General features: G+C 37.9%; 1 protein-coding gene across 6 annotated transcripts in view; it reads left to right on the forward strand.

The window, feature by feature from the left end:
* Window positions 1–15000, forward strand: part of GCNT2 (glucosaminyl (N-acetyl) transferase 2 (I blood group)) — a 68524-nt gene that overhangs the window by 50927 nt on the left and 2597 nt on the right. For 4 of the 6 annotated variants that reach the window (XM_085895624.1, XM_085895623.1, XM_085895627.1 and 1 more), the window contains 5 exons: window positions 6346–6592; window positions 8516–8764; window positions 9056–9572; window positions 10931–11029; window positions 13158–15000. The exon at window positions 13158–15000 is cut by the window's right edge and continues 2597 nt beyond it. In XM_085895624.1, coding sequence (XP_085751750.1) covers window positions 6346–6592; window positions 8516–8764; window positions 9056–9572; window positions 10931–11029; window positions 13158–13375 — 1330 coding nt within the window. In that variant the 3' untranslated portion in view covers window positions 13376–15000. The remainder of the gene's footprint in view (window positions 1–6345; window positions 6593–8515; window positions 8765–9055; window positions 9573–10930; window positions 11030–13157) is intronic. The other 2 variants (XM_085895629.1, XM_085895628.1) reach the window with 1 other exon arrangement.

Genomic DNA, 15000 nt, shown 5'->3' on the forward strand with positions numbered 1-15000 from the left:
ATATATATATGTCTTGGTATATATATGAAGAATATATGTGATATATGTATATATATATATATATGAGTGATATATATATATGTAATATATAGAATATATGAAATATATATATGGCGATAATATATATATATGTGGTGCAAATAATATGTATATATATATGTGAAAAGTATATATAATATATATATGTAATAATATCTATATATGTAAATATGTATGAATATGTCTATATATATGTGAAGAATATACATATATATAATATGTGAATATATGTATATAATATATGTATGAATAATATGCTCAAACTGTATATATATGTGACAGAATATATATGTATATATGTATATATATATGTGGTATATATATATATATATATATATATATGTATATATATAATATGCAAGATATATATAATAATAATAATATATGTATATGTATATATAATAATATGGCGATATATGTATATATATGGCGTAATATGTAGAATATGTAATAATAATAATATGTAGACATATGTATGTATAATATGGTGTATATATATATGTGAATAACAGCGAATATATATGTATAATATGTAAAGAAAGAATATATATATGTATATGTGAAATATATATATATATATGGCGAATATATATATATGTAATAGCAGAATATTAATATATATATATATATATATAATATGAATATGTATATATATATATATATATATATATATATGAATATATATATATATATATATATGTATCTCTTAGCGTGAATATACTTGTATGTATATATATATATATATATATATATATATGAAGGACAGAAGAAGCATATATGTGTATATATATATATATAATATGTATGTATATATAATAATAATATATATATGTATATATATATATATATATATATGTGCAATGTATGTAGGAATAATGTATGTATATGTGAAGAATATGTAATATATGAATATGTATGTATGTAATAATATGTGAGACATATGTATGATATGTGGATAATAATATGTATATATATATATGTGAAATATATATATATAGTAATAGTATATATATATATGAAAAGAATATATATATGTATGAATATGTATAATAATAATATGAATAATGTATGTATATATATATATATATATATGTATATATATATATATGTATATATATATATATATGTATGTGAATATGTATGAAGACAATATGTATATATGTGAATATGTATATGAATAGATAATGTATGTGTCGTGAGTATGTATATGTGTATATATATAATATGTAATAATAATAATATGTGGTATATGTGGTGGAATATGTATGTAGATCTCTCTAATATATGTGAATAATAATACGCTCTCTCTCGCTCTATGAATAATAATAATAATGTGAATAATAACTCTGCGCTCTCTCTCTCTCTCTCTCTCTCTCTCTCTCTCTGTATATGTATGTGAATATATATAATATGAATAATATGTGTATATGAATATGTATGTGTGAATATATGTATATGGTTGATATATATGTGGAGATATGTATAGCAAGAATATATGTGTGGAATAATAATAATAATAATATGAATAATAATAATAATAGTTGAATAATAATAATATTAATATGTGAATATGTATGTGTGTGAAGATATGTAATATGGAAGAATTATAATAATAGACATGTCACTAATGTGAATATGTGTGTATAATAATAATGGAAGGATATGTATGTAATATATGTAATAATGAATAGCCATGTATTGTAATATATATGTAATAATAAGATATATATATATGAAAAAGATATGTGAAGATATATAATATATATGTGAAAAGATAATATATGAGGATATAATATAATAATAATAATAATAATAATAATATGTGAATATATATATATTAATAATATGTAATAATAATAATATGTGAAAGATAATAATAATAATAATAATAATATATACAACTAATAATATGTATGTGTATAATATGTGAATAATAATATGTATGTATAATAATAATAATAATATGTATGTAATAATATCGCCGGAATAATATGTGAATAACATACAAGGATATCTGTATGAATAATAATAATATATGTGAAAGGACATATGTGAATAATAATAATATAATAATATAATATGTGTGTATGTATGAATAATAATAATATAATAATAATAATAATAATATGTATGTGAAGAATAATAATAATGTGTGTGTGTGTGTGTGTGTCTGTGGCAGATAATGTAGGTGGAATATGTGGGAGGAATGAATATGTGTGTACATATGTAGAATATAATAATATGAATAATAATATGTGTGGAGGATATATGTGTGTGTAGGTGGATATATGTATGTAGACCAATAATATGAATAGGTGTGTAATAATAATATGAATAATACATATAATATTAATGTGATAATAATAGATAATGGTAATGTGAAAAGACCAATATTAATAATAATAGCAGACAATAGATAATAATATGTATATGGAAGAATGGCTAATAATATGTGGACAATAATGTGTATGGAATAATCAATGTGAATAGTATGTGTAGACCAATGTGTGTGTGTGAGACCAATGTGTGTAAGATGAACCAATATTAATAATGAATATGTGTGTGTGGACCAATGTGTGTGTAGATAATGTGTCTTGAATGTGTGTGTGTGTGAATAATAATAATAATATGTGTGTGTGGAATGTGTGTGTGTGTGAATGTGTGTGTGTGAAGGATGATATTATTATTAATGTGGATATGTAATAATGTAGATAATATTAATGTAGACAGTAACCGTGAGGATAATGTGGGTGGATAATGTATGTGGATGTGTGAATAATAATATGTAGATATGTGAGATGTGGAATGTGTGTGTGTAGACCAATGTGTGTGTAGACGGAATAATATTAATAATGTGTGACAGATAATGTATGTGTAATATGGATAATGTGTGAATGTGTGGATAATGTGTGTGTGTGGATGTGTGTGTGTGTAAGATATGTGTGCAGGTGGATAATGTGTGGTTTGAATGTGTGTGTGTGGATATATGTGTGTGTGGAGGATTAATGTGTGTAGATAATGTGTGTGGATAATGTAATGTGGATAATGTGTGGATAATGTGTGTGTGTGGAATGTGTGTGTGTGACAATGGATGGATAATGTGTGGATGTGTGTGGATGATAATGTGTGTGTGGATAATGTGTGTTAATATGAATATGTATGTAGTGTATAATAATATGAATAATATGTATATGTAGATATGTATAATATGGATGAATGTGTATTATTGTGTGGAAGGATGTGTGTGTGTGTGGAATGTGTGTGTGTGTGAATAATTAATGTGGATGTCATGTGAATGTGTGTGTGTGTGTGACCAATGTGTGTGTGGTATGTGTGTGTGTGGATATGTGGACAATGTGTGTGGATTAATGTCTAATAATATATGTGAATATTAATATGTATATGTACGATAATAATATTAATATATATGGGCCATATAATAATATTAATATGTGAATAATATTAATGTAGATAATAATAATAATATGGATATAATAATATGAATAATATGTATGTGGAAAGATAATAATAATAATAATAGACCAATAATAATATGTGGATAATAATAATGAATAATAATGATAAGATAATAATAATGTGATGTGCTTGTGTACAATAATATTGAATGTGTCAATAATATGAAAATATTAATGTGAATGTGTGTGTGTGTGTGTGGTATATATATATATATATATATTGTGTGTGTGGATGTAAACCATTATTGTGTGGATATATAATGTGGATGATATATATATATATATATATATGTATGAAGGATGATATTATTATTAATGTGATATATGTGTGTGTGTGTGGATATTAATGGCTCTCTCTCTCTCTCTGCGCGCTCTCTCTCTCTGTGCGCTCTCTCTCTCTGCGCGCTCTCTCTCTCTCTCTGCGCGCTCTCTCTCTCTCTCTCTCTCTGCGCGCTCTCTCTCTCTCTCTGTGTAGATGTGTGTGTGTGTGGATGATGTGGTTTCTCTCTATCTGCGCTCTCTCTCTCTCTGCGCTCTCTCTATCTGCGCTCTCTCTCTCTGCGCTCTCTCTCTCTCTGCGCTCTCTCTCTCTCTCTCTGCGCTCTCTCTCTCTCTCTGCGCTCTCTCTCTCTCTCTGCGCTCTCTCTCTCTCTCTGCGCTCTCTCTCTCTCTCTGCGCTCTCTCTCTCTCTGCGCTCTCTCTCTCTCTGCGCTCTCTCTCTCTGCGCTCTGTCTCTCTCTGCGCTCTCTCTCTCTCTGCGCTCGCTCTCTCTCTCTCTCTCTCTGCGCTCGCTCTCTCTCTCTCTTTCTCTGCTCTGCTCTCTCTCTCTCTCTCTCTCTCTCTCTCTCTCTCTCTCTCTCTCTTTCTCTGCTCTCTCTCTCTCTCTCTCTCTCTTTCTCTGCTCTCTCTCTCTCTCTCTCTTTCTCTGCTCTCTCTCTCTCTCTCTCTTTCTCTGCTCTCTCTCTCTCTCTCTCTTTCTCTGCTCTCTCTTTTTTTTTTTTTTTTTTGTCTCTGGTCTCTGGTCTCTGGTCTCTGTCTACTGCATTCATGGGTTTGGCATGAGCAGTTTCGCCATTTACTGCATGTGCAAACATTCGCTGGTTTGGTAATATTTCAATACCATTATGATTTTGCAGTCCCCCCACCCCACCCCCCCCCCCCCCCCGTACGACGCTGATATTTATCTGCGTGTAAACACATTCACAGCTTCAGCAATTTCTCAATAAAATTGAGATTCTCGGTTTCCACCTGTCAGATGCCACAATCTTTTGCTCGCATTCGCAGATTCAGCATTTGCAAATCACCATTTAACGCATATAGAAACATTATATACTCTGCACCTTATGGTGGGGTCAGCTGCAGTTATTTACTTTATTTTTTCCTCCCAAAGTTCTGCATGAACCAGCTGCCTAATACCTGACATTTGACACTAGGTGGCACAGGGTAAAAAAAAAACCCAGTAAACTGTAAAACTTGTTTTCTATGATATTCAAATTTGAAAAAAAATGGATATTTATGCATACACTGTACTGATCATTGAAAAGTTCAAAACACATCAACCAACATTTGGTTAATAGAGGGAGACAGAAACTGTTCATTTCTTTAAGAAAATAGTGAAATTATTATTCAGATTGAACTTCATCATCCCTTTGTTCGAGGTACACAACGCTTACACTGATCACAAGTGTCTTCTCATTGGCATACTCAGGGTGATATTTGGAGAAGTTGTGCTTTTGTACATTGCTTCTCCTGAAATTTGTTGACCCACTGAAGAAGGGGGCCCAATATGTTTGGCAGTGCTGTGGATAGCTCTGACATATGTCACAGAGAATTTTATCATTCTCTGCATTGTACTTGAGCCACTGGAATTTATCTTTCCTTGCTGTCTGGAACTTTTTTTTTTCTGATCTATTCTCATAATCACTCTGCTTTTTGGGATGCCAAGTCCCACAATCAGACCCTGTAACTGGTAACGTTATTGGCAGGGGCACCAGTCGAGTTCGCTGATGGGCCGGCCGAACACGAGGGAACAATCTCCTCTTCATCCCCCTCAGATTGTCCTCTTGTTAGATGAGGAACACTCTTGACTTTCTGCTCCACTCTACACGATTTTTTTTTTCTTTTTGTATGTGTGAAGCCAAATTGAGAGTATTTTCTGACTCATTCCTCTGATTTATTTCAATCGATCTGGCCTGGTCCTCACTGGGTACAGTTTACTCTTACAGGGAGGGGGTAGGGGTGTCATGTGTATTCATTGATACAATTAATTTTTTAATATCTCCCTGTAAGTTGACTTCAACAAAATTTTCACTCCAATGTTATTTTGATTAAGTTTAATAATTTACCATGGACCAATTGCCCACGAAATATTTGCAGGTGCCTTCTGCTTGTACACTTCATTTTCACCGCTGTCATACCTGGAATACCCCCAAAAGCTAATTTGCATATTTTTGATCAATAAACTTTACCAGGAAACTGTGTAAGACCAAAATGAGAGAATTATGTGAGCCCGTGATTGTGTTTAGATGACTGCAATTCAAAAACCTTGTCACTCTGATCATGGTGATCGTACATTTAGGGTCAAAATTGATGTTCATTATGTGATTTTGAGGGTGCCCAACTGGGCATCCAAAACGCAACCACTTATAAAATTTGGATGCCCGACGGTAAGATAAGGTGCCCGTTAATGTTGAGTCCTGTATATACAGTATTTATCACACAGAGATGGCATAAATGGTGCATTCACCTCGTTTTACAGTTGTTTATTTTGGCAAAAAATCGTTGATTTTGCGTGAATGACTAATGACCTTTGGCCACATTTGTTTCCCAGCAGCCCCCAACGCTGCTCCCTGAAGTGTGGCGAACCGAGCCTGCACTTCGTGTTCTTTATTTTTCTGCTCAGCGGGGTGATCTGCTTTTTTGTCGTCTTTCTTGGGAATCAGCTTCAAGAAGGGGTCATACGGGCCCCATCGCACTGGGATCTTCAACTAGCAGAGTGCGGAGATTACCCCTCAGAGATATGTCGTGCATTGTTTCAGCAGAGGCCCCTGTCCATGAGATTTGGCAAGACATGCCAGGTGCGGCTTGACTCGTGCGGATCCGGCATTGTTACTGGTAACAACGCTTGAATTGCCAATGCACTGTGATGATCCACTTTTGTTTGTTTGACAAATTTTACACCTAAGTATTCCAGAATATAATTTGCAAGGTTATTGCTCTGCCTCATCACAGACAGGGCATACTTTAGTGATACACTTACATTTGAAGTGAAAAGGTATAATAATAACCTTGAAGTACAAAATAACAAAAGCAAAGGCGCATTTGAAGTACAAAAGTATAATAAATGCACAAAAACACAAATCAGCAGAACAAATAAATCTTTTAAAACATATTGCCAAAATTAGCCCCCTTGAAAGAAACATGGTGAATTTTGCAGCAGCACTACTCATTCAGGAAAAAGTAAGAACAGAACAGGTTCCACAAATATAACCCAAGGACTCGAGAGATAGAGGGAGATGCCCAGAAAGGAGACAGGACAGATTCAGCTATTCCAAAGAGAAAATCAAAGCCCAACACTAAAGAGGAGAATTCCAAAAAAATTTTAACTTATAAAATTGAAGACAAAGAATTGGAGGTAATGGCGAGTTGGTCTTCTCCGGTGATTTCACCAAGCCCGTTGGAACCCACGTGTCCCACGCATTGGACCGAGATCGGCGGGTGCTCGACCCTCCCCCCTTCCCTTTCCCACCCCAGTGAGGGCCTCACTATCTCCCACTGGGCTGCAGAGTGGGCTGCCTCACTCACGGTGGCCAGGCGCCACACTGACAGGTTGGACCTTAGTTTTCGGTTTGGGGTGTCCGACTCGTCTTTTCCCCAGCTGTGTTTCTACCTCTATCCCTGTCAGATGAAAGCGGGTCCATATGTTAAAAGTGCTAAGTGATTGTACATGTCTGATATTACGAAGGTGTTAATGTACCTGTAGCGGTAACAGGGAATGTTTGCTTGATTGATAATTGCTATGTAAATAGTGATTGTGTAAATAAAACTGCTTGTTCTCTGTAAGTGTGGTGCATTCTGTTTCCCAAAGTTGCGACGTATGGTGGTGCAGAGGTTTATAGGTTAATTCATTGGTCAAAAGTCATCACGTGACAATGTCAGCTTGGCCTCCTCAATCGCTATCTGTCGTGTGGTGACTCGGCAGTGGCCTAACCCAAACTAGTGGCTCCACTGAACGGCAACATGGCACATAGACCCGAAGGCTTTGCACAGGAGATGATTGGCGTTTTCTGTCACACTAACGTGACTCACGGATTCATACCGGATCTATCCGGACCGATTTTCACCGCAACTATATCCCAATTGCCACCAAACTTGGCACATGGACCAAGTTCTACCTCGTGGTGAACATGGGCTACTTGGTTTCATCTGCAGTCTCGGGGGTTCGGGAGGGAAGGTCGACAAAAATCTCAGTATAAATGTGTATCGCCACCTGGTGGTAGTGGCAGAGGGTTAGCTGTGGAGATTAATTGCATTTTTGCACTGCACACGTCCCCAGAGAGTGGGAAGCCCCACTCCAACCACCTCGAATCAGGGGAAGGGGAGTGGGATTCCGGAGGAAATGGAAGGGGTTGGATGGGAGCCCCAAGGGAGGGGAAGGGGTGGGAGGAGGGACCTGCCGTTGCCTGGAAACACCAGGCAGCCCTGCTAGTAACATATAACGCACACGCACACGCACACGCACACGCACACACTTCATCCGGTATTCTGTTTCTGCACTAAAATGATAACACATCTCGATGTTCTTTAAAGTATGTGCAAAATTGCAAACTCAAAGAATGGAGTTGCATGTTTAATTAATTCAATTAACAGGAATTTACTTCCATAATCAAATTTGCTTATGATGGGCATTCAGTCGTTTATTTTAACTCATTTGCTTTATTCATTATGCTTCTTTCTTTATTTACTTACTTATTTATTCATACATTCTTTCATTTTTACAGGATCTTTACCGAACAGACCCAGAGCCCTCGAAACTGCAAGGGTCAGTTGACTGCAGGCCGTATATCCAGAAACGAGGCTACATCACACAGCCAATGTCTGAGGAAGAGAAAAACTTCCCTCTAGCTTTCGTGATGACCATTCACAAGGATTTTTCTACCTTCGAAGTACTCCTCCGCAACATATACCACCCACAGAATATCTACTGCGTCCACATCGATGCCAAATCAGAGGAGAGCTTCAAGCAACAGGTTTGTGATGTGTGCGACGGTCCTTCTCCCATTCAAGTAGCCGTACTACTACAGTGTTATCCCCCAATTGTGCGGTTCGCCAAATGCAAGTGCCTGTATTATAAGGAAATGCAGATTCTAATTTTAAGTTGGCATTTGTTGCTTCGCAACAAGTGTATGATAAAGTCAACTTCCAAACACTTAATTTGATGATGTGTTTTCAAAACTGTTGTTCTTTTTTTGGTGCATTTATCTTTTTTCATTTTGACTTTAAGATCGAGTGCAAATTATTTGTCTTTCCATGTTCCACAGGTCGCTAACCTTGTGGGATGCTTTGAGAATGTTTTCCTGGTATCTCACAGTGAAGACGTGGTTTATGCCGGCTTCTCCCGGCTGCAGGCTGATATTAATTGTCTTCGAGACCTCATGGCTGCCCCCACACCTTGGAATGTGGTTTTGAACCTTTGTGGGCAGGATTTTCCCTTACGCACCAACCTGGAGATTGTGCAACTACTTTCAAGTGTCTGGTGGCGACGGAATATAACACCGGGTATACCGCAGCCAAAGCGCATGGCTTACCGCACTAACAATGCTTACCAGGAGCATCTGCCGGAAGGAGGGAGGCCAGGTCAAATCCGGATGAATGGTCGACGGAAAGGTCCTCCGCCACACAACCTTACGCTGTTCTTTGGCTCGGCATACTATGTGTTGACAAGATCCTTCGTGAGCTTTGTGCTCAGTGACCAGCGTGCTCTGGACCTACTGGACTGGTCCAAAGACACCTACAGCCCAGATGAGCATTACTGGGTGACGCTGAACCACCTTCCTGGTGTGCTTTGTTTCTTGTCATAATTTCATTGATGTTACTTTTTGTCGTTAAACTTTGGTATAAGCTTGCTTGTTGTTCAGCAATATGTAATACAGAATTGGTAATATAATTGTACAATTCCTATTTTGATTGGGAGCTCACTGCGATACATCTGCACAATCAAAACTGCTTCACACGTCGCAAACCTTTTCTGGACTTTAATAACTTGATAAAATTATTCAGTGGAGTCAGTCAGAAAGAGAATCTGCTGACCTTTCCACAAAATGTCCAGTTACTGAAATAGGCAATTGGCTTGATGTTTGGACGGACTACGTACTTATTTTGGTGGCAGTGTTGCAGTCAATGTCAGGAGCTCCTTTTCCCTTAACCCTCATCTTTTGCTCTGCCCCCGGTCCCTCCTCCCCTCTTAAATTTCCAGTTTACATCTCTGAATCAGTGTCCCTCTTCATAGCAGTGTCTTGTTTCCATGCATGGTTTGCCACCCTCCTCCCAACTGTGATATGTCTGTATATGAAGCTCTGGCAGCCAACAATGACTCTCTCCTTCCCTCTCAACTCTCTCTTCCTAATCTGCATTGAGTATCAATTGCCAACATCTCAACTGGCTTGATGCCAGTCCTCAAATCACTGTCCATAGTTGACATTTCAGACCTTCTCCAATTTGGTGGATTCCCAATCCCTATTTCCCACTCTCTGTGAAATCGTATCATGTCCACCATCCCCTCCAAGCTTTCTTGCTCTTCTTCAGCTCCTCTTAGCTCCTGGGATAATATACCCTTCAAACGATCTGTCTCTGGTCTGTCTCCAGGGAATTGCCAAGGTACTGCCAGGTCTAGAAATGTAATTGTGTAGAATCGGTCTGTTCTGTTGTCCACCATGTCTTACACTGATCCACCATCTCTATCTACAGACATAATGCCTTGGACTCATTTTTTAACACTTGACGATATCTCCTTCACAAATCCGGTTGGCTTGCCTCACACTCCCGACCCACAGTCCAACGGTTCATGTCTCATGTGATGAGGCATTTGCCAGAAAGCAAATTGCCTTTCCGTCCTGCAAAGTCATTCCTGCGGACCTTTTAAAAATAAAATCCAACAAGACTGCACTTCCCTGTCTATTTTACATATCATTCATGATGGAGCAACCAGTTGTCATTGTGAAATTGTTTGCACATCTACATTGTACATTGTACATTCATGAAATATTTAACATTCACTTCCATCATGGTGCATTTCCCCCGAGGATGTCAATGATATTGGTCTACAATCTGTTTTATTGCACAAAATCTAGCAAAAACTGTCCTTCAAGTTTCTCTCATCGAACGGGTTGCTTTTGCCACCTCCCTCATCCCAACAGACGCGCCCGGCAGTGTTGGAAGCAACATAACGTGGCATGGTAATGTGAAGTTGGTAAAGTGGAAGGACCAGGAGAAACGAGTCCACAATGGCTGCGGAGGTAATTTTTTTTTTTTTCCCCCCCCCCCCCCCATTTTTTTTTTCCTGCTTTACAATATTTTAAAACCCTTTTGATGTATTTGGATATTATTTTGATGCAGTCAATCACCCTCGCAATATCGATCATGGGGTGCACCGGGTGTACTGCCTCGTCGGGATCCATTAAATTTCCCATTGTTGAATACTTGGTGGTACAGTATTGCAATATGTTGAAGTACAGGTATTTTTTTTTTCCTGTGCATACAGTGCTGCCCTCATCGGAAGTGTAAAAAATATGACTTGTAAATATTACGTCGCTTATCAAAAAGAAATAAACATTAAAATGGCTGCGTATGTGAGAAATTTTTTTTCAAATCCTTGGGGTAAGAGATTAGAATCACTTCTTTGAAAGTTGCAAGGCCCAGTCAGTCTCCTTGAGGAAGTTCAAAGTGTACTTCCTCCTTGAGGAAGTTCAAATGAGTGAAAGTTGAGGAAAGTTATGGACTTAAGTTAAATTATGTTGAAAATAAAATGTTTAAACAATGGAGTGAAATGACAATTTAAATATGTGCTCAGTGTTTTTTTGGCGATTCATTTAGTCGCCTTGTTCAACATTATTTTTTGGATGTGCCAAGAGGGTTCGTCAAACTCGGAGGCAGTTCTCATATACCTTGTGCTGCAGAACTTGGGGATTGTGTGTCTCGATTATTGACCTGCACTGGGATTAAATTCTCAGTGCAGTCCATTGGTTGCATTATTACTGAGCCGTGGCTGTTCAGCCCATCTCATCTGCAGTGCCCCTACGCATTTGGGCAGGAATTTGGAATTTGTTCATGGTGCCGGTGATAGTTCGCTACATTTCGCGAAGGACACCGTGGGATCTTTACCATACACCAACTCATGCTGGTAGACGGGATATCCAGTTTAAGGTCCATTGGAGGATGGCACATGCATTGATGAATCGCCTTGCCTGTGAAGCACCAGGGTAGTTGTTTATGGCTTTGTCGAGATTCTAACCCAATCTCGACAGGTCAGAGGTGAGTGTGCATAACCTGAGGCCATTCTGCCAACCTAACGAAGTGAAAGTCGACAAATAAAAGATGAATCGGAATTTTATTTTTTTCAAGGATTCCTTCAAAAAACAATTAATTGACCCAAAGATCTGGAATTAAATAATAGTTCTGTTACATACTTTGTAATCCCCCCCCACCTCTCCCTCCTTCCCCTCTTTATTCACCATCCGGTGGACGGATATCTTATTCACGCTGATTGTGTCACGGGTATTTTAAATGTACAAGTTTGTCTTGAAAAGCAATGCCTCCTATTTTTCATCAAAACAACAAAGTATTTGGATGAAACAAAAAACGGGTGTACTGTGGTGCATATTTATTTCTCAACATAAATCACCACTGCGGTCCACACATTTCTGCCAATGGTCACATAGTTGTGTGATGCCATCACTATAGAACTGTGTGTCCTGCTGACTAAACCAGTGCTTCACAGCGAGCTTGACATCATTGTCAAAGAAATATGTTCTCCACAACGGTGTTCCTCAAGTTTGGATACGAGAGGAAAATCTGATGGAGTCAAGTTGGGACTGCTGATCCTTTTGTGGCGGTACTCCATTGATTGCCTCTTACTCAGGATTGTAATGGCAACTGTCATGTTATTTCCAGTCAGTCATCCCAACTCTCATCTCATATCCAGTTAGTCATCCCAACTCGGATGTCATCTCATGTCATCTCATCTCCAGTTTGTCATCCCAACTCTCGTCTCATGTCATCCCAACTCTCATCTCTTGCACTTCACACTTCACAGCACTGACATGTCTTGCTGTTCTCTGCCATCTTTACCTGCGTAGCACCGAGACATAGTGTTAGAATCGTGAAACTTCACACCCAGTGGTGGGGGGAACAATGTGCAGAATGCACTTTGTTTCATTCCAATATCTTTACCTGTTTTGGAAAAGAAGAATCTGAGGCATTACTTTTCAACACACCCTTGAAGTATGATGCTTGCAGGAATTTCTCTCCATTTATACCTTTAAAATATCATTTTGATGTTTGTATGCAAATGTATTTTACTCTGCTTTTAAAATGCCTATTAATGAAATGTTTTATTTGAAAGTTCTTATGAATATCCACTTGCAGGACACTACCTTCATAACATCTGTGTTTACGGCCTGGGTGACCTTCCATGGCTCATCAATAAAACCCACATCTTTGCCAACAAGTTTGAGGCACAGACATACCCTCTGGCACTGGAATGCATGGAGAGATGGCATCGTGGCCGGTTGTTGGATCAGGCAGTCTCCAAAGGGACACTTCCTTCTGACAATTTCACGGTGCTCTTAGGTCCTGTACTGTAACTGTGTCCACAAAGCCTCGACACTGCTCGCTTTTCCACATTAACATGAAGGCAGATGTTTCCCCATACATTTATGTGCATGTGTTTTTTATAGCAAGATGGCTTGCTGGTGCACAGTTGTTTAGGGAACGCAACTTTTCCTTCTTCCTGTACATTTCAATTAGCAATGTCCGAGACACCTCGTCGGGTAGTTTAATTACCTGTGTAAACCCTCATATTGTATCGTCGTTTTCATGACATGGCCTCTTCTTTTTCTTCCTGTTCCTCTTGTCATTTTTTGATTTGATGGACGTGGACAAACTGGAGTACATAGAGTACTGGTTGATGGCTCCAATCCCCACCCCCTTGCTGTTTGGCTGGGTTTTGAGAAACCCATTTGGTAGATACTGAGCTGGAAAAATATGCCGAACTTTTAGATTTTTGTCAGGTGATATTTATTCATATGTACATATGCAGTTAATGAGGCAAAGGAAAAGGCCATTCTGGCCATCTTATCTGTGCTAAGACCGTTACCAGCATTCTCGGTACAAAGCAGTATTTCTCTAACCTATGTCTCATGTGTTGCTGGTGGTTGTAGGGGGTGGAGAGAAAGAGCTGGTTGGAAAGGGTGTGGGAGTAAAAGTGACAGGTAGGAATGTGTGTGTGTGTGGGAGGGGGTGGCAGGATGGGGAGGAGAGTGTCAAATAGAAGGAAGATGGCAAGTTGGGAATATATAATTATTTGTATTTTATTTTTGCAGGATAATACTTGTTTACATTTATTTGGATTAATTTGATAGTAATAAAGTGGTATTTTAAGCTCGTTTTCTTCCAGTGTGTAAAGATCGGGAGTTCTGCTTAATTGTTGGGAAATCTAAGATTGTTGAGTTTTCAGCTCGGTGACTAATCTGATAGATAAAATTGCCCTTTTTTGTCCTATTTATGATGACTGGTTGATATTTTTGGTTAACTATCTTCTTTGGTATCACCAGATTTTATAGCTCAGCAGGAAGTATGACATGAGACTCGGAATGTTTACTTTACTACGTATGACTGGCAATATTTTTCGATTGTTTACGACCATCCACGTGACTATTTTATGAGAAACGGCACTTCCAAACAATAAGTAAAACTAAACAGCACTCCACCATTTTGAAACGATTGAGAAAGAGCAGATGTTGCATCAGACCATCACCACAAATTGGTCCTAATGTGAAAAATTCCACTCCTCGAGTCACTGGGCCATTTTACAAGACATGGCCGACGGTATTGAAGGCAAGTACTGTCCGTCTGGTAACATGCTGATTTATAATTATTAATGCCCACAATTACGGCTAATTAATAGGTGCGCTGAAATAATGAACTATTTGACGCATTTTATCTGCAACACGAGCAAAAATGCACGACTTATTAAAAGTAAAACAGTTCACTCTATCTCTCACTTAACCTTACACACACCATGGATTAGCAGGTGGAGGGAGAAAGATGAGGAGGTAGAGACTAAAGGTGGAAACTATTTTTGGATCGTTTACGAGCTCATTGGCATTGTCTTTCTCTTCAATGCTGCAAGTGTAGCTCGGGCACTGCTCACGCATATTCTCGTGTAACCCAAAAATGTCGAGCCGAGCAGCGGGGAAGTTGTAATCAC

Source organism: Eptatretus burgeri, chromosome 9, assembly GCF_056783735.1.
Source record: "Eptatretus burgeri isolate ZD-2024b chromosome 9, Ebu_testis_v1, whole genome shotgun sequence".
In the NCBI taxonomy this organism is placed as follows: domain Eukaryota; kingdom Metazoa; phylum Chordata; class Myxini; order Myxiniformes; family Myxinidae; genus Eptatretus; species Eptatretus burgeri.